At 45.4% G+C, this 27,482-nt stretch overlaps 1 protein-coding gene across 1 annotated transcript in view; it reads left to right on the forward strand.

The window, feature by feature from the left end:
• plxdc2b (plexin domain containing 2b) overlaps positions 1–27,482 on the forward strand; it is a 55,860-nt gene that overhangs the window by 13,152 nt on the left and 15,226 nt on the right. Inside the window, exons 2-7 of the mRNA XM_084702546.1 lie at positions 9,650–9,888; positions 15,550–15,696; positions 17,859–17,928; positions 22,376–22,498; positions 23,849–23,967; positions 25,501–25,600. Of these exons, the coding sequence (XP_084558672.1) occupies positions 9,650–9,888; positions 15,550–15,696; positions 17,859–17,928; positions 22,376–22,498; positions 23,849–23,967; positions 25,501–25,600 (798 nt within the window). The remainder of the gene's footprint in view (positions 1–9,649; positions 9,889–15,549; positions 15,697–17,858; positions 17,929–22,375; positions 22,499–23,848; positions 23,968–25,500; positions 25,601–27,482) is intronic.

Consider the following 27,482-nt stretch of genomic DNA (forward strand, 5'->3'; position numbering starts at 1 on the left):
TAGTGTTACATGACTGGACTTCACTGTGCTGCCTTCGCTTGTCTAGACGTTTTATCCATCAGGAGGTCAGAAAGAGGGTGGAATGATCTCTTCCTCCGAGTTCCCATGCTGTCCTGTTCTGAGTTTGTCTGAGTCAGGGAGCGAAAGGGCTGCCCTAGAAGTCGGGACTCACAGCACTCTCATTGCTATGGTACTTCTGGAGTTATATTTTATTAATCTGTTGTTATCTTTAGGGGCTATCTGGATGCTTTTGCCTCACATTGTTTCTGAAACCCTGTATGTCTGTATTAAATGTTCTCTCATCTTGTTTTGTGTGTTCTCCCCTCCTTTCTGGACTGGCATCCATGTCTGTGCCGTGGGCCAAGTAGTGATGGCAGAGTGCCTAGCAGAAAGGCACCAATGTGACACACACACTCATTAGACATCTGGGGCTGGAAAATGGTCGAGTGTAAAGAGGCAGAGAGTGTCATGGACCATCCATTTTTCTACTGGAGGAACTGAGTATCTTCCATCCCCCTGCATTCATCACCAAGAAAGAAGGCAACTACCTTCCCAGCATGTCTTGAAAAACAGAACGATAAGAAGAGAGGAGCAAGCAGAATGACCGGAAGGATGTTATGGGGACAGAAGGATTTTTGAAACCGTTCTGGTCCTGTGTTTCCACTGGCCAGTCCCACACAGTTCAAGCTGAGTGTCTTGTTCTAATGAAATCCCCATCAGTGCAATTTTGCTCACTAGCTGTGAGACAAACTGCTCCATCCCTCCAATAGACTGTTGTTCCTTCCAGAAACAAATCTAACACATGTTTGGAGGAGATCAATACTGTTATTAAGAGGATGCTGCCTACAGTCAACTCTCCCAAAAATGAGAACAATCCAACTTTTATTGAAGTACATTTAATTGGAGTGGAGTGTATGAAGGTCATGGAGATGTGATTCAAAGTGAGGCAATGTGGGTGTGGCAAATGATATCCCTGCGTCACAGGCAGACGCCTGTCAACACTGACATGCAAGGGGGAGGGGTACATGTCAACACTGCTGAATGTCTCGTCTTTTGCTGGAGTCAGCACGTTACAACTTACAAGCAGGATTTTGTCCTTCTTTACCTTTGTGAGTGTTCACACATGGTTTCCCTGTGAAGTGATGTCATCATTGTGGGACAGTTTTTTTTTTAGGTTTTACTCAATGGGACTTGGTGGAGAGACAGCGACAGAGAGAGATAGAAAAGGAGAGAAGACATATGAAATGAGCAGTGACTGACATTTACATGCACCCACGTTGCTCCTTTAGTTTGATTAAGAAGATGATTAAGGAGCCACGTTGCATTGATCTGAAACTCCAGATAATAGATGAGCTATCATTCAATGACCAATTAGTTCACGGCAATTTACTGCAGTCTCTGAGGAGATGTTATTCCACAAACTGCATCTCTTCTGGAAAGAATCCCTCACAGCTTTGTTTAGTAAACCCAAATGAATGAATTCCGCGTCATTTGCTTTTTTTTCTTTTCCGCGAAGAGTGTAAAAGTGTGTGAAAGTTAATATTTTGTAGATCATTAATTCAATTGTCTGGATGAGGCTTACACTTTTATTAAGCATCTGCTCAAGAGGTTCCGACACTCTCTATTGAAAGCTCGTCAGTTGACAGACAGGCGGTATAGAGGAGAGCATTTTGTTCTGTGAGCGGAGAACACTAGTGCAGCTTAATTAACCTTTCCTCGCGCAGAGAGGAAGGATTCACAAGGTAATCAATGTGCAATACAATCGAACAATGCAAATATGGACAGGAACCCATTTCCTGTGTGCTCAATGTGGAAGGAGAGTGTTGGTATACTTCCTTTCTCTGACGCTAAGCTACTCTAAGATAAGCTGACTTTCGACACATGAACACATCAAAAGTGGTTTGTAGTCGACTACATAATTAAACAGCCATCCACTGGTGAATCTTTTGCAGTACTTTGCGGTCATGTTTCCAGTGAGGGACAAGGCGTTTCACATGAGCTGTCACCAATGCTGTTATCCAGAGGGCGGCTGAAGTCAACACTGCTAAAGAGAATTGGTGTTGTGATCAACATTTATCTAGTCATCCGAATGTGGACTGAGCTGGGCTATTGATGAATAGCACCCAGTCACAGACTGCAGACTCGACAGAATTAGAAGCTTTATTGGAGGCATTGTGGAGGGTGAACACACAAATGACAGACAACAGCAGATGGAGAGAAGACAACTGTGACATTGAACTGGTTTTAGTAAAGCTATATTTGCTCTGCTGTTCAGACTCTATTTGCATCTTAGTCATGGTACAGCATATTCATCTTTGTCATGGTACAGCATATTCATCTTAGTCATTGTACAGAACATTCACGGGTCCAAAGTCATATGAGGCTCCTAACATGGAAGATGATTGATCATGATAGAACTGGATTCACCTGTTTCGCGCCTTCGTGTTAAATCTTCTGCAGGGAAAGCAGTGAGTGTATGTGTATGTGACGGGTGAGAGTTTTCAGGCTCTGGTGTGGACAGTGGTGCGAGGCTCCCTGATGCTGAGGGATTAGCAATTAGGATGAGGTCAGGCCACAGGGTCTTCTCTGGGCCTCTCACACACTCACTCAATCAATCTCCAGATACACATTCAAACACACACACGCCTCAGGGATGTACCATAGTCTAAATCAATCTCCAGTTGGAGGACCACCGGCTTAGAAATCATCTGTTCATGGGTCATTCACACAGGGTTCAGCGAGGCATTCATGTTGGCCAAACTGTCCATGTTGATGAGGTAGCTGTAGATCGGCCCTTTTGAGCACACCATAGAGAAAATGTCAGCTCTTAGAGGTTGTAATCATGTTTACGCAATACAGCTATCAAAGTAAAAAGAAAATGACATGATTGTTTTTAAAACTCACACTGTACTGATTCACACGGACACACACAAACACAGGCTGATTTCTGTGCAGGGGTGTGTCGGAGTGGATCTGGGCTTTTGTGCCCGTAAACCCAGACCGTTGAGAGACCCAGTGGCTCTGATTTGCCCATTTCCAATTTTAGGCTCTACTAAGCAAGTTCTCTAAAGACAGTGGAAGACAGAGTTGGAAGAGCCAGCTCAGGTGAGACATGCAGTGAGTGTACTAGAGCAGTGCTTTCATAAGATAAAGACCTTATCATATGCAGTGAGTTACAGTACAACGACCATCACTGCGTTTACTGTTCCTTCAGACCTCCCGCAGTTAGAAAACACGGTTCTGTACCGTAGGTCTTTCTATCTTTCGCTCTAATGAGACCAGGCTTCCAGACTGGACGAGCTGTTCTTCTGTCTCGCTGTGGAATGATAAGCAGGCCTGTGTCCTGTACTCTGTCACCCAAAATCCTAAATGATAAGACACACCCTCTCCCCTTCGTTCTTTCCCCATTCCCCCCGCAACGCCTGTCTGAAATACAGAATGTCCTAGGCTCTGTGTCATTCAGCCAGTGCAGAGCACTGCACCACATACTTTGTCTTTGTTATCCAACTCTATCTTCCTTCTTGGGTGTCCTGTGTCACCAGCTTATAAAGTGATGATGACATCCAGAGAGCCGTCTGGGGACAGAAGACGCTCTGTGGTTTCTCCCCGGGCTTGAGTCCCTGTGTTTTTGTCCGTTTATCATGTGCTTGAGATTAAGGACCACAAATGTAGGTTTTTGTTGATTGTTTGTGTTGTGTTTTTGACATGTTTGTCAAAGAAAAGTGGAAAATTCACTTTTTACAAGGCCAAGTCTAAATTGACTCAGCTTTTAGACAGTTGAAGTGTGTCGATGTAAATGTTTAGATACATTTTACGGAGATTCACTGTAATCTGGACATGGAATTAATTCTTTCTCCTCTCTCTCTTCTGTCTTGTCTCCTCTTTCTTCTCCACTCTCCCCTCCCCTACTCATCTGTACATCCCTCTCTCCCCATCTCTCTTCATCTGGTCAGGGTTTCTCGAGGGCAGAGCGTGAACACAACATTAGTCTCTATCTAATTACCACCCCTCCCCTTCCCTTCCTCTGGCTCCCATGTAGAATGTAATTAACACTTTGAAAGCAAAGAAGATTGTTTTTTATTTATGGCCCTTTTTCACACCTCATTTTCTTGGGGGAGGGAGGGGGGGTAACAGGACAGCTGCAAACGTGTCAGAGGATGGCAAACATAACTGTCTTACTTCCTTCTTCCAAGAGGCAAGGTATTCGGGGCCGATGAATCATCTTGTGTGTAATGTACCACCAGCGTGTTGAATTTGTCTACATATTGGAAAATACAAAGTGCAAATGTGTCCTTTTGGGTTAACGTGACATAGAAAAGGACAAATTGTCGACGACCAGAAGCAACCATTTGCATTTCCCTGTTTGCAGTCTTGGCTCGTACATCTGCAGATGCCAGGGATACACAGTCTTGCTTGCCTTCATTTGGAGAGATAGGACTAATTGTTGGCTAAATACAATGTCTAGAGTAATCGTGTGGAGCATGACAGCTAGCAATACTAGGGATGGGCAGGGAGAAGGAGGGAGAGTGAAGGGGATTGAGGGATTGAGGGATTGAGGGAGGGAGGGAGGTTGATTTTCATTCTGTTGGAGTGTGTTATATCCCTGGCCTACACTGTTTTGACAGTACAGTGAAGACTGCAGCCAGAACATCCCCAGTAATACCCTAAACTCCTTCCACAGGGATATACAACACGAGTGCGTTCTGCATGTGCATGTGTTTGTGTGTGTGTGTCTGTGTGTGTTTGCATCGATCAGTGGCCCACAACCCTGTGTTCTGTCTGTCTCGTCTGGACAGGTGCTGTCTCTCCTCTAGTGGTGTCATTGAGTTCACCTGGAACTATAATAACAGCCTGGATTTTACTGCAGACAGCCGCGGCAGAGGAGCGTGCTGGAGCAGGCTGGAGAGGCACACTTTCTTCCTGTTAATGATAGTTCCTCTACGTTTGGGAGGTTCTCCTAAAGAGACGGTTGGGCCTCCATATATGTTTAATGTTAGCCTGCAGTATCAGTCTGCAACACAGCATTTACGTGTTTAATAAAGCACCAATAAGAATGGATTATCCTTTCAGAGGGCTGATGCTAGAATTATCCAACTGATTTCTCACAGTGGGCCAAAGTAACGTTATTGACTTGATTCATGGTGCTTGTTTCATTCATTGCACAGCAGTCCCAGCCTGGTCGCCGTATCACCTCAGATCGAACAGGAAGAGAGCTGTTAGCAGACCTGCAGTCAGCCTCTCACTGCGCTGCCATAGATCTCCTGCCTCGTCTGTCATCTCACAGGTGATCTGAGAGCCGATCCTGGCAGCAGCTGGAAACTCTTTAGTAACACATCATTCTCAGTCTCCAGGTTGGCCAAGCTGTCTCACACCTGGGAGGTGTGTGGTGGCTAAACACCCTGAGAGGGTTCTCCAGTCTCCGTTTCCCCTCGCCCACCCTTCCTCTCACCCTCAGGGCTCACTCCCCCTGCCCTTGCACTTGGATGACCCCATAGGCCCTGAGGGATCAATTTCCGCTTGGATGAGAGAGAGACAGAGAAAACAGAGAGAGAGGAGAGAGAGCACTTTGTCTGTTGGAGTCATCTGGCCAACATCAAATACAATCTGAGGTCTTCTCTCATACGCAGGGTCGACCATATTAGATGACTGGTGTCTTTCTTTTAACTACTCTCAACTAGACAACAAGGCAATCAATCACTCTGTGTTCCTTAATTACTCATGTGTGTTACTGTAATAGGTCCTTCTACCCTGTAACATTGTGTTGCTTGTTGTGTGGTCGCCATGTTAGTTTGCGTGCTGTATTTTATCGATCTGTTAGTCTGAAGCATTGCTCCCTGTGAATCAATACCCTGAGTCTCCACACACACGTGAATCCCTGTAGGAGTAGCAGGACAGGACAGGGCCCAAACTTACAGAAGAACTTTCATCCTGTGAAAGTTCTGCAACACTTTCTTCTCACCCTCACTCCACCTTCCCTTGGACATATACAGTGGAGCTCTTGTAAAGCACTGAATTATTTTTATTTCTTTCACTGACTCTCTGTCAACACTCTCTCCTAATACAGTTGCTCTCCCTGTCCGTCTTTGACCTCTACCATAGAGGCAAAGTTTACACTTTTACCGGAGATTAGTTAACAATAATAAGTCAGCTGGGCTTTGATAACCCCTGGCATGTGATGTAGTGATGGCTCCCCTACAGAGCACGCAGCCATTAAACAAGAGAGAGGGGAAAGAGGGAAGAGAGAACGGAGAGAGTAGGAAGGTTGTTTAGTGGTGCCATTTGCTTTCCACATCATCTTCTGTTGCTGTGCATTTAAAGTGGTGCTCAGGGCTGAGTTATTTGCTGACATTTCCCAGGCTCCCAGCTGCAGAATTCAACCAGGATTGCCCCTCCCCCTGAATCAGTGCTAACGATGAAAACAACTCAGACTGATGAGAAAGAACAGCAATTTAGTGTTTTGTAGGATCTGTGAAAAATATTCCGGCACTCCGTAATTGTGTATGTCTAATCAGGCATCCTATAATTCTCCCGATCCATTTTTCTGTCTTTGGAGGATGTGATATCACATTTGTGCCGGCTACCTCACACAGAGAATCATAGTGTCACCTGAGTAGCACCAAAGAGCACGGTTGGCTCTATCTCAGGGCCAGGAATCTGTTCAACCCTAGGGGCTACAGCTGCAGTACTGTGTGTTTCTCCCTTTCATGGCAGTCAGGGGCCATGGTTAGCCCTTGTTGGCCCCTCTTGGCCCCAGTGAGAGAGGTGCCTCCACTCTCCTGGGTGCTTGGCAGGGGCTCTGGCCCTCTGATGAAACAGCTTTCTATGGAGGGTGAGAAAGTCCCCTGTGTCAGCCAGGGAGCAAGGAGTGAGGAGGTTGTGCAGACGACCGCAGCAAACCCTCTGTGCCAGAAAGACTTCGCTCCAGCCTCATCCTACCTCAAAGCATGACCAGACTCTCTCAAACTTGTATGGAAGCAGACAAACATACACACTGTAGCACAACAACCCAGCTATAATACACACACATACCAGTATTCTCTAGTGTGGACCTGATGTGCGGAAGTGGCCTGTCAGGGGCATTGAGTCAGGTACACAGCCAGAGAAAAGAGGTTCCAAACCCCTGACTACAGAGTGAGAGAAAGGATAAGGAAGGGGTGCAGTCTGCACCTTTAATTTGTGATGTCACAAACTTCTCAGTGTCCCTACAAGGTCTAAGTGTGTGCAGGTTACAGTCCTGCTGCAGCCGTGGGCTTTGTGGCACGGACAGGCATGGGTCGAGCGAGCGGAGTGGCCAGGGGGTAAAGTCAGTGAGAAGGCATGCTGGGTATTCAGAGGGAGAGAAGGGGGGAACCGGGTGGGGGGGGGGGGGGGAGATTTCCTCTCACACAAAAGCAAGGGAACACACACATGCAGGGAGAAGCCCCGTCCTGCTTGGAGCCTGATTTAGGTGTTCCTCAGGGGTCTCTGCACAGTGCACTTCACAAAGAGCTTAGAATCCCCCCGGACAGTGAGAGGGTTCATTCTTCCTGAATCAGAGAGGTGACCTACAGTGACAGGAGAAAGACAGAGTCCCCAACGCAGGTGCAGCTTTAAAATTGTTGACTCATCATGGCCATTCACATAGCAATGCTGGGAAAAGCACTAGCTTTCAAAGTCTTTGCTTTTTACCAGCCGTGGTGTATCTTGAAATGTCCTGGTTTTGACTACTCTCTAACTTATGTGTTGGGATAACAGCAAATGTATAATTTGGAGTGGAACGGGAGATTGGAAATCCAGGTTCCCCATGGAAGGAAATGTACTGTGGCTGATGCAAACCATCCAAGGCTGCAGTGACCTGATACACATAACTCAACTAATGACCAGAAGTTGATGAGGCAAGAAGGGAAGAGAGATGGGGAGAGAAAAAAAAGAGAAAGACTTAAATAAATGCTTGGCTTCAGGAGCTGTGTAAGACACCCTAACAACAACAAGATTGGGATCTGCATAGTAATAAGCCGCCTACCACAGCAGTATGTCCTTTAAACAGAGCTGTCTGCTCTGACTGCCTAATAAGAGGGCCTGACACTGGGGTTGGCACTTCAGAGAAGAGTGAGCCATATGTGTTGGCATGTTTGGATATTTATTATGTTATCTTGATGATGTCCTTCTCAGACGAAATGGTTAAAAAATCTCTGAGCCAGAGATGTACACTTGTTTTATGTTTTGTCCTGTGCTCTTTGGCTCTTATGTAAATGTACTTGCACCCAGAAGCACATTCTGTGTGAGATCATTGAGCATTCTCTGCGTGTGTGTGTGTGTTCTCTCTGTGCAGGGACTGGTCTCAGTGCTGTTTGCTCCGCAGATACTCATTATAAAGTGAATCTGTCAGCTTCCACTTTGGGCGCATTAGCATGTTAAATCCCTCTACTCCATTCTCACATCCTCCTTCTCCCCTCCCCTCCCTTTCAGTCTCACCTCCTCCCTCCCTCCCTTCCGAGTCCCGCCTGTCTCCTAAGGAACACTGAGCCGTGTCCAGAGAGAGATTGGGCGGCTGTAGGTGAGAAAGCAAGTGAGAGGAAGAGAGGGAAAGAAAGATTGTAAGATGGAAGGAGGGAGAGCAGAGGGGTAATGAACAAGAGTACAAGAAAGCTTGACGGAGACAAAGCCCGCTCTTAATTAAAACCCAGGCACTGGTCTTCTACCATAGAAGAAAGAAAGCTGACAAACACAGTGTTGTGTACAAGCCAGCTGCATTAGCATAGCTGAGATGACATGGATGGTTGTTCACTGTCAGCCCCAAGGATCACATCATGCAGGGTTAGAGTCCGGGGACTATGAGTCTGGGAACCAGGGGGTCCCCTCAGGAAGAGGGGTCCTGGAGGTCTTCCTATAGATGTAGAATAAAGAGCATTACCAGTGGGGCTGTGTCTGTTGTGAGGGTCTTCCTCATTCTCACTCTACCCTGTAACAACACAAGGACTGCTCATTACCAAGCTGTCAGTCAGCTGTCTGCTTTTTATTCAAATAAAGCGGTGTCTCATTATTGGTCACCAACTTTTCATCTTGAAGACCGGGACGAGCAAAGGGGACAACCACTGATGTTGGTGTGTGTGTGTGTTTGTGTTTGTGGGTGTGTGAAAACTACTAAAACAGCCACCTGTTTAAGCCAAAGGGATATTTATCTCCAAGGGTGCGAGAGTTGTTCCTCTAATGGTAAATTATGAGTTAATCAGCAGATTAATGGCCCCACCCAAGGCAGCTTCCATATCTGGACCACTGCCTTATTGACTGTGAAAGATTGTTTCCTGTAATTACTAGAGTACAATCTCTCACTGGGGAACAACAATACAGCAGCCCAAATGATCCTGATGTCAATTGGTCTACCTAAACAGAGTTGAACAGTTAAGGATGCATTGGCTGGTGAATCACATTGATTGTGCAGTGATGTTGCACCACTAAAAATACTTATTGTTCTCACCGGAATGTGAGTTTAATCCCGGCATATTGATTTCCTGTTTGGGGTGTCCTAACTAGAAGTAATTCAACATCACATCCTGATGATGTAATGTATCTACTCTATGTCCATGGAAACTAAGTTGTAAGTCAGTAAACTGCTCTACAGGTTAGTAAATAGTGACAGACCCCTAATCATCCTTTCTGTGCTTCCTAGGGGTCTCCTATGACTATGTGCAGGGGCTGTCGCTGGCGGACAAGGATGTGGCAGTGGACGTGAAGCTTTACAGCCACAGGTGGCGGAGGTGGCTATCCCCAGAACCACGCAACATGGACAGTAACAGGGCCAGCCAGGACCAGGACCAGGACCCCGAGCCGGACCAAGACCTGGATCTGCCAGATGCCTTCCCTGGTCTGCTCTCAGCCCAAGAAACAGACAACAGCTCCCAGATAGAGGTAGGGTATACTTTAGCCCATCGCCTTAATGTCATCTAGAGAGAGATTTATCTTGCTTCAGAACCTATTTGAGAAGCGCAGATCTCTCCAGAACCTCTTTATGGAGTGGAGATCTCTCCAGAACATCCGTGAGAAACATTGCTCTCTCCAGAAACTTGTTGAGGAGTGAAGATTCCTCCAGAAACTTTCTGAGGAGTACATATTTCTCCAGAACAGAGCTCTGTAGGTGTGGATAATAAGAAACAGGACTAGAGGGTTTATCCAGGATTTATGAGTGTCAAATTAGGAGTGAACCTCCTAGGCACTCATTTACCCATGGACCGGGAGACAGAATCACATTAAAAATCCTCCAAAAAGAGATTGAAAAAACACACACACACTCATTCACACACACTCTTACACTTTTAGACAGGGACACATTCAGGGCCAGGAAATGAACACCCTCCAAGTCAAAAGGCCAACAGATCCAGGACAGATTAACTGCTGGGCTTGTCCATGTGATTGAAAGGCCGTGCCCAGGGTCTGCTGTTATTATACTGAGCCTGACGCTCATGGCGCTGTGTGGTAATGATGGCGGCCGAGGTGGCCAGACAGCTTGTTAAGTCTCCCTTTGCCTTGTAATCATCCTAGGTTTGCAGCTTTGTTGCTGGTGAAGGATGCTTTGATTACACACATCACACACACAACACACACACAACACACAGGCACATGCATCCTTCTCCCTTCTTTTCAATATGATTTTATCCCGAGCTCATTTGTTTTTGTTGTGTGGGATACTGAGGCTTATAGCGCGAAATGCCCTATTATTTTTTCCTGGCAGTGGCCTATGCCCCCCTCTATCAACCTGACTGTCTTGTCCACCCTCCTCGTTCTAACATGGCCGCCTAGCGGCTTTCTGATGCCTCTGACATCACACTCGCGTCCTCAGAGCTATGGGTGAGATCTGATGAGATGGCAAACTGACACCTCCAACCCAGCACCTGGATGTAACTCTAATGAATGTCTGTTCGCTGCGAGGCTGAGAAGGGTGTAGAGAGGAAGGAGGAGGGTGGTGGAGGGGTTGGTGGAAGGGAGTGGGGTTGAAGAAGAAAGGTAAGATGGGAGCGGATGCCAGGTAGTGAGAAGAAGGGGATGAATGTTGGATCAAGAGGGTAAAGTGACAGAAGACGGAACTCTTGGCTCACCAATGAGCGAAGGCTGCATCATTGCCTAACTGCAGTTCCGTTTTGGCCCCCTCCCAAACTGGCATGTGCCACACGTTAGCCGTCCAGCACCCACATATATCTGTGTCGGCCTCTCTGTTCACACAACCTAGACTAGCTACCGTGTTTGGGCTAGCTGCTGCCAGAACGGCAGTGTCCCAACTCTTCTCTATCTTAATCAACTTTGAGATCATAACAAACATGCATACAAGAGCAGACTCTGTGACGCCCAGCGGTATGAGTTACTGGAACGTTTCCCAGGATCCAGGATCAAAAAACCATGGCACCGTGGTCCTGATGAAGTCTTCTAACTGTTGCGTAAGTGTGTGTGAGCTTATCGTCATGATCGTACTTTGTGGTAGCAGTGGCAAGGCCTTTTGTGTTGTAGATGCATTTACTGGAGCCTGAGTTGGGTTCAGAGGATGCCTTGACATGTTGAATTCCTCACACCTTTGCCAAAGATAGCATGTAAACAAACACATAACTCCTCTAGGATATATTGATGTTGATTAGAGGTTTCTGTCATCCTGCTGAGAAACTACACACGTGAAGGCCAGTCCTATAAAGACGTCTACATAAAACTATAAACAACCTTCTAGACCCTCAAGGAACACAAAGCTGCTTTTCTTTTACCGGAATGGGTTTTTGCACACGGTGCTTCAAAAGTGTACTATCTGGTACAACAATTTGTTAGCTTGTAGATGCATGTTTTTCTTAGTACCAGGAGTAAGTGGGTTTTTATTTGTGTGCTTGGGAAAGAGAACCAGAAAGAGACAGCTCTGCAGTTCTCATGTTGGTGCCTCTGTTAGCGTAGTTAGCTTTGATGTAGGCAGGAGGGAGAGATCTGTGATGAAGTGTTGCTATTTGATACCTGCTCTGGTCTGTACAATACACACACACCAACACACACATCATCTCCCCTCTCTTTCTCTCTGTCACAGGGGAGCAAGTACATTATTACATTCTCCATGTGTATACTGTGAGACAACGACGGAGGAAAAATTGTTGTAGGTTGGGTAATTCTCATTGCTTCCGTTCATTTCCTTTTATTGTTTTTTCATATACTTATTTTATATTCAGAATGAGTGAATATGAATGAGCATTTTCCTTTTGTATTCAGGGATTAGTGCATAATGTTCATTAAAAGATTTCCCGAGAGATAGAGAGATGCGTTCCCAACAGAGATGTGTGTTATATGTCAGACTGGCAGGTAATGAAGTGCCTGTCTCCAGCCAAAGTGTATTGCTTGGGTAGTCATCTCGGGATGGAGTCACGATTCTCAGCTGAGGTTTCGTTGCTCAGTACATCAGTGCTCCTCGCAGAGAGCCATGTCTGGGAGACGCTCTAGTGCGTGTCCTCTGGTATGTACTAGAAGCTACCAGAATGTTCAAATGTTTAAAGGAGGAGTGAGACCTGCAGCCATGAAAAACACAGCTATAAGGGTTGGTGAAGGCTTTGCTGTATCTGAAAAGGAAAATCTGATTTTATCCAGCATTTTCTCTCGGACATCACATTTTCCCACATCTCTTGTTTTGTCTCTCTTTGTGTGAATATCTCTCACTACAAAGTCCACATTTGCATAAAAAAGCATGAGGCAGGATAGCAGTACGCTATCCTTAAAACAGAAACGGCATTTCAAGCTCTCATATTGACCTCAGTTCTGTGTGTTAGCTGCACGTTTCATGTCTGGGATCAAAGAGGTCCTGGCATTGGTGTGTGGTCACTAGCCAAACACAGCATACAGTATATCAGCCCAGCACCATGGTAGTTGGGCTGAACCACCAATCACAATATGGTACCAACAGGCAGGGGTACGAGCCAGGCGATGAATAATGGATCATAGATATAACCAGCCGATGGGAGAACGCCACGCTTGAGTTACGACTTCCTTTTAGCGCGGGTGTGTTCCGGCCATGGCCTGATTTAGTGTACAAGTGGGGGTGGGAAGAGATAGAGATAGCTTGGCAGGAACGCTGGCAGACTTTGATTTCATATTCTTGAGCTCTGTTTGTCGCCTATTGTACATTTGAGGGAGAGGTTAAAATATTGGTAATCTCATTGGCTCGTGTGTTGTAAACACACGCTAAACTGCACACCTGTGGACACTGCACTCCCTTGGAGGACTTTTCTATTACAATGAAGGGTTTGTTAAGTTTTGAAGTTTGTTAAGAAACGGATCACTGACAGCACCCATAATAAAAGCCTTGCAAATGTTTCTGAACATCACATTTTCCTCTCTTTTGCAGATGCTACTCACCATCCAAGCGCTTGGCAATAAATCTGCTTGGCAGAATCTCCCAGACATGACAGATCTATTCAGAAATGAAAACACATTGGCAGAGAGATATTGAGGTGTCACCCTCATGCAATATTGATGCAGCATCCAGAGTAAATGTCTCAAACATAAATTGGAAAGCGAATTTGAGATTGTTTCGTGAATTGAATTGAATTCACACAGCATGTGTGTTTTCTCCTTTTAGCGCCTACGGTATTCTAAAACGTACAGAGACATCAAATTGTTTTCAGCTTTTGTGTGTGCGTGTTCCAAACTGTTATTGGCAGTAGGGTATTTTCCTCTCCCCCTCAAGACTATAAAGACCTGACAGACTGGGAAGCACATTCACATTTGACTGACAGACCTGCAGTCCCTCTTACCTCTCTCTGTCCCCTTCCAGTTTCCATCCATCCATTCATCAAGTAATCTTTCATTCCATAGTCTGTTTGACTGTCAATAATCTCGGGCTCCCAGCAGACATCTCCCTGATCACCCTGCAACAGGGAAGAGGAGGGTCATCTGGGAAGATTCCAGCCCTCTTGCCTCCTCTCACCTCCACAAGGGGACTGTCCCCCATAGATTTTCCCCAAATAAGCCCAAACATCTTGTGCTGATTAGCCAGAAACGTATCCGCCGGTGTGGGGTTGTGTCAACTCTCTTTACAAGCTCTCGTTTCCTTAACTTAGAGTAACATGCTGAGTCAGACTTGTTATAGGGGGTGGCTGCTTTAGCTAACAAGTTTTGTCTGGCTCTTTTTAATATTGGGATTTATCTTATGGCCTATGGTGATGTTCATCCAAGGTCTACCAATTCATCAAAAGTGATTCAATGTCATCTGAGTCCCGGACTACATTAAGAGTTTTAAATAATTTACTAATTCCACTGAGACTGTAAGACGCCTAACGAGTCCTTCTAAATCCCGGTATTTAAATGGATCGTCTTTTGGACCGTATATGAAGTTATTTTTCCTTGATGTAAAATGAGAATGTGCATGGTGACATCAACGATGTATTCTGTTTTACACAGTAGCTATTTGATATATAATTCTAGTTATAAACATGTCAAGCATGTCACAACACCCTGTCATATTAAAATCCACAGTGTACGGTGCTATTATCTCTGATTTAGAAAATCTCCCCTCTCCTGGGGCAACAAAACAATCTACCATTCAACAACAATATGGAGATTCAACATCATTTTGGTGTTGTTTCTTGGTCTGAGCTCATTTTCCTTCAGAGAACAAGCTTTCAGTAGACTGCTTGTTATGGTGCACATCCTCCATGTCCTGTCGCAGCATAGATTATGCATAGTGCACAAATATATCCCTTCATGATCATTGGGATTACTGTATAAGGTCTGTACTTACATTCATCCATCCACCCATCCATCTTTTCACCACTGTCAGCATCTCAAACCTTTAAAAATGAGTCTGAATTAAAAACAGCATGAGACGAAAATTCTGAGAGGAAAAGACAATAAAAACCGGAATAGCAGAGACTAGAAATATGAGCCCCATGACTGGCACGTGTCCCTCTCCTAACAGGAAGCAGGAAGCATGTTTTTAATGGTTTCTTATTTAGTAGTCATTGCTGCTTCTGAGATGCTGACTGTGCCTATGAGAAAAAACCCTACAAGGGCTTACTTGAAGTGCATAAAACACACAAACACACAGCACACAGACGTACTCATATTAATATTAAGTGTTTTTTATTCCTCTTGAGACCCAGAATTGTAAACATCGACTCGCAGGCAAAAATGCTCTACTCCCAACAGTTTGGATATTAGATTGAGAAATCTTAATATAAATGTGTTTGGAAAAATGTTCTGCTCTAAGGTTTGTTGAGATGTTGTCTATGATAATCCTTGTATTGGAAATGTTGGCTTTAGTCTTGGAAATTGCCTCTGACAGAGTTTGTGCTTAGAGAGATGAGATGTAGTCTGATGTGAACTGAGCAGTGCAGGGAGAGAGAAAGATGGTCCTGCTAGACTGGAGAAAGTCACTTCATAAGCTGATAGAATATACCACCACCCTCAGTCTCTCTCCATCTAAGTAAATCATACAGAGTTCAGAGGTTACGTTCACTGTCTGTACTCACTCTCCTTTTTACTCTCTGCCTCTCTGGAACTCTTTCAATTCCCTCACAGAACTAGTTATGGGTTATTTTGTGTTTTTTTTGTTGACAGGAGGACACAGACCACAACTACTACACATCAAAGAGCTATGGACCTGCGGATCCCTTGAGCAAGGACTTGTGGGTAAATATTGACCAGATGGACAAGCAGAAGGTGAAGATCCATGGGATTCTGTCTAACACACACCGACAAGCCGCGGTAAGACTGCAACACACCTCATCCGTGTTCACATACATCTCACATCTAAGACATCTAGTAGCATCTAGTTGCTGATTTTGTTTGCATATGACTTTGCCTTGCTAGAAGCTGCCAGAACCCCTTGCTCTCCCTTCACTACCTCCCCACTAACAGGTCCTCTCAGTGAGGCACATAATCATTAGGTCACCGCTATGGGACAGGAAGCAGCACAGTCCTCTGAGGGGGGGCGTGTCTCCCAGAGTGAACAATGACTGGTAGAAAGACAGAATGGAGTTCCACATTGTGTATTCTGCCCCTCCACCCTCAGTAGGCATGATTGATTGAACCATACAGAGTGGGGAAAAATCTTTTCTTTATTTGCCACAGAAGGCCCCGGAAAGTGAAGCAATTCTTTTAGATACTAACAAGAATAAAAGGAGTGGGTCTGGGAGCTGTGTCCTGAGAATCAATAAGATGGAGGGGAATACAGCCCTCTCAGCAACCCCTGCCCCTCCACACTCACCCTCTCTCAGCAGAGAGACGGACAACCAAAGTGCTGGGAAGGTTCAAGGAGGGATAGGGAGTGCCTCCCTTCTTCTTCCATGAGCACCTTCCTCCTAAGGTTAAAATTCAGGCAAAACCTTTACAGTTGCAGTATAGGAGCTGTAAGAGTACATTAGGCTGCGTTTTCTACGTTTAACAAAAGGCGCTTTTATGTACAGCAGAAAGTCAAGGATCGGAGGTGCATAGTCTTAACAGCATTTTGGTGGTCGGAGTCAAGGAACAGTCTGTATTTACTAGCCACAGCCCACATCTCAGCTACCAGGCACTCTGAAGATTAATAATATCTTAACTACAGTGCAACAATAACAGCTCAATTACAAAAGTGCATAGTACAGTGCAGCAAAATCAACATTGTAAGTGCAACATCAATCAATTTCGTGGGTGCAGTCTCTTGCCAGACAGTGCAACAAGATATCGAATACATACAAGTTTAAAAAGGACACATTTGCAGAAATCACAAGAAGTAATGTACTGCTTAGTGTTACGCCTGCACGCTACGCAAGCAAAAGAGTAGCAGCCCAGTGGAAGTGTCTTGAGGGTCATAGGGGAAGTCATTCCACCACTATGGAGCATTGAAGGAGAAGAGGAGACGCCGCTTCACCACAGTCCCACAAAACATCAGAAACAACCCTGACTACTGAGCCCTGAGCTGGAGGTTCACCAGCCTGGCCAGCATACACCCAGCCAGTGTGGCCAGGACTCAGGCCCACATTGAGGTCAGGATCAAGGGTTCCTGGCAGTCCTCTGTGCCCTGTGTGTAGGACCAGCCGCAAAACACAATAAGTTGACAGGCTCGTAAAACAAGCAAAGCCACGGAGGTCGACATCATCAAAGTGCAGTAGTGCTACTAAGCTGGAGATGGCTTGTTTAGACCTGATAATTACCTGTGGTATACCACATGATTAGTCCCGCTGGTCTAATCCTGAATCACATTGCTGCATGTTTACGGTTAAAACTAGATTTTCTACCTAACCCTTCTGTTTTATGACTGTCTATTAGCTGTGCAGATAAATACACTCTAAACAAAGCTCTGAAAGTGATTCAAGATCAAAATGTTTTACTTATTTCACATTATATATCGTAATAGAGAATTGACCAGAATAGGTAATATTTTTATTTGCAGGTACATGACTGTCGGTTGTTTAGAAACAACAGGAACGTTTGAGTATTTAAAGTCACGGGTTAAAATCTCTGAGAAATAAAGTGGTGGTAGCAGTACTGTAGCTTTCCTGGAGCTGTGAACTTAATTCCATCAAGATGGCATGTTTTTCTTTCTCTTTATGAATGTTAGAAAATGCTTTTCTTTGAAAGGTTGACATTGTTTTTCACCCAGGCAGATTTATATTTGCTTAAAACAATTCACAACTTGACCTGTTATAAATATGGATAGTCAGCACCCTGGAGGACCGGAGAGACAGACCTGTCTCTCAGTCTCAGTGTTTATATTACACATTCTCTGTCTGACTAAACCTCAACTTGTACCCTAACCAAGAACAAAGTTTGTTTAGTTTCTCTCTTTCTTTCTCTGTCTCTCTCTCTCTGTCTCTCTCTTTCTCTCTGTCTCTCTCTCTTTTGTTATTTTTCTGACCCACGTTTTCTCTGTGTTTTTTTTCATGTAGAGAGTCAATCTGTCCTTCGATTTTCCCTTTTATGGACATTTCCTGCGTGAAATCACCGTGGCAACTGGTGGTAAGTGGACGTCCTCTCAGTCAGCCTCCAGTTGGAGCCATTACTGTGTTATCTTTGGGATTATACATGCTGGGTTAGACCTTTATTACTGCACGCTTTGAAAGGCTATGTAATGAGGTTAGTCAGAGGAGCACCAGATGAAAAGAAGTCTTCACATTGAGAAGAATAACAATTGTAGTCAAGTATGCATGTGTGAGTGCATGTGTGCATTTGTGTGGAAGATCTACCTACTGAAGCTGTTGCCTCCGGTACCAACAGTTCAACAGCAGTTGAACTGCTCCATCGGCAGGGAAGTACCAGATGAAATGACACTTCAGAAACCACCGTCTGGCCAACACACCACAGTACAAAACCACTAACAGCTCCCTGCTCTCCCGGCCCGGCTGCCAGCTAGCCTGGTACCTCACCACTTACAGCAGTCAGCAGCACACAAGCCTGCCTATCAGACTGGCGGGAAACCTCTCTCTCTGTGGTGGTACCAGCCAGGCCCAGTGTGGATCAGTCTGTAATGGGAGCAGACCCGGGCCAGGGTTAGGGTTTGGACTGGGGAGGAAAACTGGTTCTGCCACTGTTATTAGCACTTTTGGGTTGAGTTCTAGATATGCCCCTCCATGTCCATGTGAGGAGGGAACGATTGAAGAGTAGGTGAACATGGATGGCTGGTTCGGCCATATGTGCAGATGTGTGGGTGAGATTTCCTGAGCGGGTGAGACATTCTGTGTGTGTAGCATTGCGGGTGAGACCAGTGCAGGGTGTGTGTGATCGAATGTTCAGTCAGGACTTTCCACAGTCTGTGGGAGAGACCGCAGTCTCAACCAGCTATTATCACATCAAAGTGTCATGCTTAACCCCCCCCCCCCCCCCCCAACCATCACGGCAATGTCTGCTCGTGTGAGGCTGTTATTGTAATAAAAGCAAAGTAAATCGTCATCATTATTGTCATCATCAGCAAAATGTATCCACAGATTTATTCATGACTGTGGGTGGGAAATTACGTCCCATCTCACAAGTTCATTGGGCTGAGTTAGCAGAAAGCAGCATGGACCCTTCGGGAGAGAAAGATGGAGGGATGAAGGGGAAGAAAGGCTGTTAGCAGTGTAATGCAGAGGAGGTGGAAAAAGAGAAGGACACCTCAGCTATCAGCCCTCGGCAGACTGCCTCTGGGAAGCCAAGATCACACACCTCCATTTGAGGTTCTGCCCTTCTTCCCATCCCCCTATCCAGTACTCACGCCCCTCATCCTCCCTTCCTTCTGCCCTTTTCAACCAACCAGCTCATGCTCGCTGGTCTGCCTCCCATCTCTCAATCTGTGCTGAGTGTCAAAACAAGCCCCTTGTCCAACACATACACTTGATGCTGGATGGATGTATTTAGTGCCTTTATCCCTCGCTAGATATGGGGGGTTAGTAAGAACACACACATGCTCACACACACACACACTCAGAGGAAAGAAAAAACAAGTCATGGACAAAGGGGACAGATACAGCAGGGAGAAAATAAAATGAACTCCTTCTCTTCTTCCTCTAGTCCTCCTGTTCTCCTCTTTGTTTGTACGACGGTCTCTCCTCCAAGTCAGGCTGCCTCAGCTCAGCCGCTCCTCTGCAGTCATCATGATCAGAGCTGGACAATGAGGGCAGCCTCTCTTCCTAATTGAAGAGGTTGTTTCTGTAAGGGAGATAAGATGAGTCCTGAGCACGCTCTAGGCGAGAGAGATTCTGCCTTTGTGTGTGTGTGTGTGTGTGTGCGTGTGTGTGTGTGTGGGTGTGCGTGTGCGTGTGTGTGTGTGTGTGTTTGCAGGAACCCTTCCTGGCGGTTCCCAGTTCCTTCAGGCAGCTGTTTTGAACTATGAAATCTCCACTGAGATAAACAAAAGCACAAAAAGGGGAGAACAGTGAGCTGTTTAACAAGAATGTCCAATAAAGCCATGGCCTGCTCAGAAGGGACAGCTCATTTCCGCTCATGTTATTCTAGGGAATATGCAACACTCTGATAGCTGCACACGTAAACACTGCTGTAACAGGAGAGAGAAGGAACACTCATTTTCTCTCTCTCTCTCTGTCATGCTTTTTCTTACTCTCTGTATTGTACTCCACTTTCCATCTCTCTGTCTCTGTCTCTCTCTTTTTCTCTCTCCCTTTTAATTCCTTTCTCTACCCACTACTTTTCTTTCATTCTCCCTCCCTCTGTCCCTAGTTTTATCCTCTAAGAGTTTTTCTCTTTTTCTCAGCCAATCGTCCATCGATGCTGATCAATGGGCAGTTGATTAATCATGCTTTCCCCCTCTGCCTTCCTCAGTTTCCCCTTGCTCTGAGTGAAGGCTTTAATGAATGGGACCTGCTGCCTATTGAGTGGCTGTCTGCCTGTCTGCTCTGAGCCGTATTGAGAGGCTGTCTGCTTTCCTCCAGGCTGTCAGACAGGGGGGCTTGTGTTTGGAATGGAGTGGAGGGAAAAATCTCTTCTCTAACCCAGCAGGCCGGCAAGCATCTCGGTCCAAAAACGAAAAAGTTGTGGGTGTGATTGTGTGTGGGTATGTGCGTTTTGTTTGCATGACCGCAGGCTGTGTGTTTATTTAGATGGCCTGTATGCTGTAGATCTTTAGCCTGCATTTAGCCTACCTTTGTGCTTCTGAAAGGGAAATGAAACATGAAAGAGGTGGGTGAGACTGTGGAGGAGAGAAACAGAAGGAAGGAGGGAGGGTATGAGAGAGAGAGTACATGCAATTCAGGGATTAAGTTGAGGGTAAATGATTTGTGTCAAACCCTCTGTGAGAGGGCGTAGTGAGATAAGGGCTAGTATACTACACACACACACACACACACACATTGGAGCTCGGACATGTTTCTTTCAACTCACAGCTACGCTCACTGAAGATAAACTATTTAGCCAGGTAGACATAACTCTCCTCCCCTTCTCCCCTCTCTCTCTTTCCCCCTCCCCTCCCCTCACCCGCCCTTCCCCCGCCTCCTTCCCAACCTCTTAGTGAAGGACTCTGTTGTTGACAGCAGTGATTCCTCCAGGGCAGCCTGCTTTTGGCCTCTGCTCTGATCGATGTGTTTTCAGCAGGCCAGATGGTGTTTGCCGAGACATATTGGGACACGATATGGCTTCTTACCGGCCACAGCTGCGCGTGACCTTTCCAGAAATCTTTTTTTTCCTGCCGGGCAAAGTTTGGGACTTAATCTATAAGTCAAACTGTTACTTTTTTTCTTTCTCCTTTTTAAGACGTCCCCTTGCTTGCTCTCTCAGCCTGAGAGACTCCGATCCATTCCCGCGCCGTGAGGTGATGGATGGTGGTAATACACAGGAGGCGAACAGAGGAGCAATGAAGCCTCTGATGGGTTTCTGCACCGGCTGACTTTGCTATCCTGCGTGGCAGATGAATAAATTAACGCGCCGTTTGTTTCTGTATCAACATCCTTTGTTCATTTTTTGCCACTTACGTGAAAGCACCAATTCTGGTAATGAGTGGTGGGGGTCTCTGTCTCTCTGGCGTCCATTAATAACAGCACCAATGAGAATCATGCTAATGGCTGCACTTCGAGCTTGTTGATGATTAATTGTGCGCTGCTTACAGTAGAGACTGTATCATATAGTTATGTTGAGAAAATCAAGCCAGTTAACAATGGTCGTGATTTTTTATGGCCTAAAGCCCTCAGTTCTATTGATGGACTAAAACACAAATTATAATTTTCGACAATTCTTTGCTACAAGATTTGTTTGGGGAAGGCACTTTACGGTTTCGGCTTGATAATGCCTTCATCCACAAACTGAGGTGCATACAGATTGTTTTGTCAAGTTTGGTGTGAAAATCTTGACTGGCCTGCACATATCCCTGACCTAAACACCATCAAACTGTATGACATCAATTCTAACGCCATTTGCAAGCTAGGTCGAATTACCGACAGTAACATCAGTGCCCAGGAATAGGAATGTTCTATATGACACCATAGTTGTCTTCTCTAACCCCTATACAGTCTGTCAGACAGGGCTGTGAAACATTCTCTTGGTACCACCACATAAAAATACCCTTTATAACATGAGCTGAATGACTCTGCTAATTTCACCCTGAAGCCCTTCACATTGACTCCTCTCTTTAATGAACGTTAATCAACTAATTATTCAACCTCGATAGCTTATTCCTGTCAAGCAGCCTGTTGATGTGGACCAAAGGAAGAGAGCCAAGTGTGGATCACTGCTGTGTGGGAGACAAGTGTTACTGAACCTGACAGACAGGGGGCACCTGACCCTCAGGAACCCTGCAAACACACCTGCTCAGACACCTGTCTGGTCTAGTTTGAATAGTATAGTAACACAAGGGGGGTGGTTGTCAACAGTAGTTTGTTTGCTGTAAAATGGATTGAATTAGTTTAGCTTTTAGTTTGTGGTCAACTGAGTCTCTGTATAAATGAGTACTGAGTCAGCTAAATTGTCTCTGTCTCGTCCTCAGGGTTCATCTACACAGGTGACGTGGTCCACAGGATGCTGACGGCCACCCAGTACATTGCGCCCCTCATGGCGAACTTTGACCCCAGCGTGTCACGGAACTCCACTGTCATCTACTTTGACAACGGTATTGTACTCCAGGAGCTCGTAATCTGATGGATTCTAATGTCATCTCTTTTAGGTTTAAAGACAGGCTTGACAGGCTCTCCTGTTCATTCTAGTATGTTCATCTGATTTATTTCCAAACTCACTTCTTCAAACCGTATATATCATTTTTTATCCCATTGAATTTCTTCCACCCACCACTATCTATCTTCAGTGTGTGTGTGTGTCTGACGAGTTCAGCCTCATTCGGCGTGTATAAGCCCTTTAGTTGATGGAAAAACAAGGCCAGCGTGTACTTTGTGTACCTCCCACCCACCCACCCACCCACCCACACACAATCACCACCCTCCCAGACTGGCTGTATTTTTAGCAGAGGGAGCCCCAGATAGTGCTGCATCTTCCCCTTCTGAGCTCAATGCATTTTAAGTAGGCTTAGGACTCGTATCAGGCCAGCCTTAGTGCTGACTGGTACACTAGCACAAAGGATCAGCAAACACACCTCCGTCCCATCACTAGCACTGGCACTAGCACGCCCCCCTCTCTTATCAGCCAGACAGTGTTTCTTACTTCCTCCTACGTTTCCCTCCCTCTCTCTCTCTCTCTCTCTCTCTCTCTCTCTCTCTCTCTCTCTCTCTCTCTCTCTCTCTCTCTCTCTCTCTCTCTCTCACTCCCACTCTCTATTACTTTCTCTCTCTGTTACTCTGTCTTTTCTCTATCTCTCTCTTTCTTTTTCTTACTCTCTCTCTCTTCTCTGTAGACCAGATGTGTGTTATTATGGGGTTTCCTGTGGCAGTAGACTCCAGCACAGCTACTCCAAAGCTGTCAACAGAGAAACAAAATCTCGACTTTACTTTGGAAGAACAGCAGAGCGAGGGAGTCTGGCTGTGTGATGGAAAAATTGATTACTTGTGTTAACAAACCTTTATTGCTCTGGTGCGCTGCCAAATGGCAGGGCTGCCTGGCGATGGAGGCAGCGCTCTCCTGTCAATACGATCTCCACAGAGCCTCCGCTAAATCAAAACAGTATGGAGGCCAAATCTGAGGCCTGCTCCATGGAGGGGCAGGGTGGGGGGGGTTGGTGGGGGTACTTTTGTCTGATTGAAGTTTGGCACGTTATCGGCAGTAGGTGGCCTCAGGCCTGGGCTACGTGATCATAGAGGGTAGAGTGTGGTTCTTCCTGGTTTAGTATGGTTGTGTTCATGAGTGAAGTCTTCATGCATTGGGGTATTTAGTCTTGGATGATCCCATTTTCTCTGGGGTACTGTGTGGTTCTGTAAGGTGCGGACAGTATCTGATCATCTGTGGTCATGTTTGGCTCACTGTGAACGTGTACGGTTTTGCATGGTTGTGACTGCGCCCCTCCTTTTTGTAGGCACCGCTCTGGTGGTCCAGTGGGACCATGTCCACCTCCAGGACAATTACAACCTGGGCAGCTTCACCTTCCAGGCCACACTGCACAATGATGGACGCATCGTCTTCGCCTACAAAGAGGTCCTGACCTATCTCTGTCTCATTCATCTCTCTCTCTATCGCCGTCTCTCTTCCCCACTGCCTCCCACTGCCTCCCACTCTCTAAGTCTTTACCTCTATATATTTTATATGATCTTTCTTTCCCTCTGTCTCTCACTCTGTAACTCTCTTTCTCTCTTTTATTATCTAGCTATCTCTCCCTCTCTCTTGTTGTTTTCCCCTCTGTCTTTCTTTCTCCCCCTCCTCCTCTCGTTCTCTCCTTGATTGAATTGATAAATAAAGCTCTCCACTCAGGGACCTCTGTTTTCATTCAGGGTCGTTACAGTAGTTGACGCCGCCGTGACTGACAATTTAATGACTTTTATGATCAACGCTGCCTGAGAAAATATGACCTAATCTTGGGTACCGCTTCCATATGTTGGCTTTGGTTTCAAACTTTCAAACCAGTCAAATGTCAAATGAGTCTTGGATCTATGCTACATCGCCTCATATGAAAGAGTTCATATTTATTACATTGCTATGATGGTGTCTATTAAAATTTGATTCAAAATGACGTGAAAAACAAGAAAAGGAGACATGGAGAGAGTATCAAATTGAACGTGTTAGGGTACTTTAATATCCATTAAAAACATTATTGCTTTGATCCAAGGCGTATTATTATCAGCAATATGTCTTTCCATATCTTGAATCTAATCAGATTTCACTGTTCTGTGTTTTACATTACATTAATCATTTAGCAGACACTCTTATTCAGAGCAACTTATTATAAGTACTGGGACATTCCCCTGAGGAAAGTTGGGTGAGGTGCCTTGCCCAAGGACACAACGTTATTTGACTCAGCCGGGAATTGAACTGGCTACTTTCAGATTACCAGCCCGATACTCCACCACTCAGCCAGCTGACTTTTGAAAGGGTCTAGAAAATTATCATAATAAAGAGAATAAGAGCATAATAATATTGCAATGTTATTCTGGGGAAGAAAAATCATATTTGAGTAATTACTGAAATTAGTAAGATTACCGACTGCAAGATGAATGTTGTTTACTTTTCTCTGTCTGTCTCTCTTTCTCACTCTCTAAGTGGACTTCTCTTCTTCACTCCTGCACCATTGTGTAACACAGACTTTGGTCTTCCTGTCAGGGGCATATAATTGTCAGTTCAATCTGAGATGAGAGTACACTGGAAGAATAAGGTCTGCAAAATGGTTCTTCAGTTGTAGAGAAACCATTTGAAAAATCCCATTTGAAAACGTCCTATTGATTTACAGAAATAAAAGAAAATTCTACATATTACGTTTTTTTTTTAACCATTCGTATTGTGAGATTTTCAGAATTGTTCCAAATAAAGAACCTTTCTGGTTCTGAATACCACCTTTCTTTCAACATGTCCTCTGATTCCCCTGACCCTCCATCAGCATCAGGGTCTGTCAGGTGGCCTGTGTCTGGGTCCAGTCCTCCAAAGGCCTCCATCTGACAGCTATCACTGGTGACTGATGTCTTCACCCCTTTCTCCTCTCCATTCCTCTCCTCTTTTCCCCTCCCCCCCCTCCTCCAGGTCCCTGTGGAGGTGTCAGTCATCAGCTCTGTCAATCACCCTGTGAAGATTGGCCTCTCTGATGCCTTTGTGGTGCTCCACAGGATTCAACAGATACCCAGTAAGTTCCACACCTCCCACACTCCGGACCCACAAGCTACGCACACTCCGGAAACACACACATAGACACAGACACTTAGGACACAGACACACACATGCAGGACAGACAAACATATACTCATTTTACATCTACCCAGTAAGCCCATCACAGTAATATTTGTCTCAAGAAAACGATATTGCCATTGAACTTTATGTTCTGTCAGCCCATCTGTCATCATATTTCCCCCTCTCAGTGGACAGGGTACAGGCACAGGGCCAGTCCTGCCTCCTTACAGGCGCTGCCAATTTAGACCCATTACAGTAAAACACAAACGAGAGTTAAGAAATGCACAGGCTTTTTATATACTTCTAGATAACTGCTGAAGGCCTCAACAAAAATAACGACTTTAACGATAAATCTGAAATGATTTATTCCTTCATTTAACGGCGTGTGTTTGTGGTATTATTTGTTCATAGTACTTCTCATTCACAGAGTGTGAATCTGATCAATGACTTTTATTTATTCAATATGGATTACATTTATCGTTTTTGAACGTTTTGCCAATGTGAAATGAACCCCCCCTTCTTCTAGGTAATTTATTTTAATAAGTCTCAAACGGTTTGAGCTTTGTCATTGATAACCTCTGACCTGGAGCTCAACAATTTTAGATGGCTGCTCCTTCTGTCAGGTGTACAGATGCCTGCCTACATTACAGTTAATGTGCTTGGAGGTCAAACTTTGAGAAAATCTGTGAGTAGGCAAGGTTTCTCACTGGGGGATATTGAGTCTGTGCCAGCAGGTAGAATAGATCTTGTATGGATTACTGTCTGACCCAAGGCTCCACACCATTCACACAGGGGTTTAATGAAACCTAATACCTTCTCAGTATGACATTAATTTGCTGTTCTCAGATTGATAAATACAAATCTGTAATGTCAGAAAAATGTTAGATCTGCATTGCCACACTTGTCATTTAATCTAAGTGCAATGAAAACCCAGTATTTAGAGTGTGTTTGGGATCCTGACTGTTTATTTAATGGCTGGGGCAGTGAGGGCTGTAAGCTCCAGGTCTCAGAGAATGAAATCGATCGGGAGTGGCGTGCCATCTTGGGGCGTGAGTGTTCTGGGGGAAGTCGTGTCGAGTCGATAACTGCCAATTATGCCATACTGGCCTGGGCGCATGCCATGGGGACGCTTTGAAACCTGCCGCCACAGTCAGGATTCAAGGGCTAGAATTGCATGTTACACGCTTCAGTCTCTGGGGGGGCGAACTCCTGCTTCATCCAGGGCAGGGAGAGGAGGTAGGCAGGGAAGGAATGGGATGTGTAACAAGGAGAAGATATTTGTGGGTGTCCCTTAACCTGGTTAGATATTTGGGGGGCTCAGATCCAGGGCTGAGGATTGGGATGCTTTGCCCTGCTAATTCTGCCCTCTGTCCCTCTGATCTCTCCTTATTAGACAGTTTAACTACAGTTCAGTATGCAGTCCTCTGAAAATCCACACAATGGCTCAGAATGAGCTAATCTTACTGTACAGATTGAAAAAGAGAGAGAGAGAGAGAGAGAGAGAGAGAGAGAGAGAGAGAGAGAGAGAGAGAGAGAGAGAGAGAGAGAGAGAGAGAGAGAGAGAGAGAGAGAGAGAGAGAGAGAGAGAGAGAGAGAGAGAGAGAGAGAGAGAGATGGAGGTCAACTGGCATCCTTGTTACGTTGTCAGTTAGATTTTTCTTTTCACACCAATAACAATGTGTCTGGTGCTTTCAGGAGAAAAATATTTGAGCCATTTAATCTGTCTGGGCAAGGATGATGTCGCAGTATCAAAGCTCCCAGTTGGTGATCTTGACGACAGTATGAGAAGCACACAGCATACCCGCTGAGCCTTTATAATCTGTTATCTAAGACAGAGA

This window comes from Hypomesus nipponensis, chromosome 8 (assembly GCF_054491055.1).
Source record: "Hypomesus nipponensis isolate SF chromosome 8, ASM5449105v1, whole genome shotgun sequence".
NCBI classification, from domain to species: Eukaryota; Metazoa; Chordata; class Actinopteri; order Osmeriformes; family Osmeridae; genus Hypomesus; species Hypomesus nipponensis.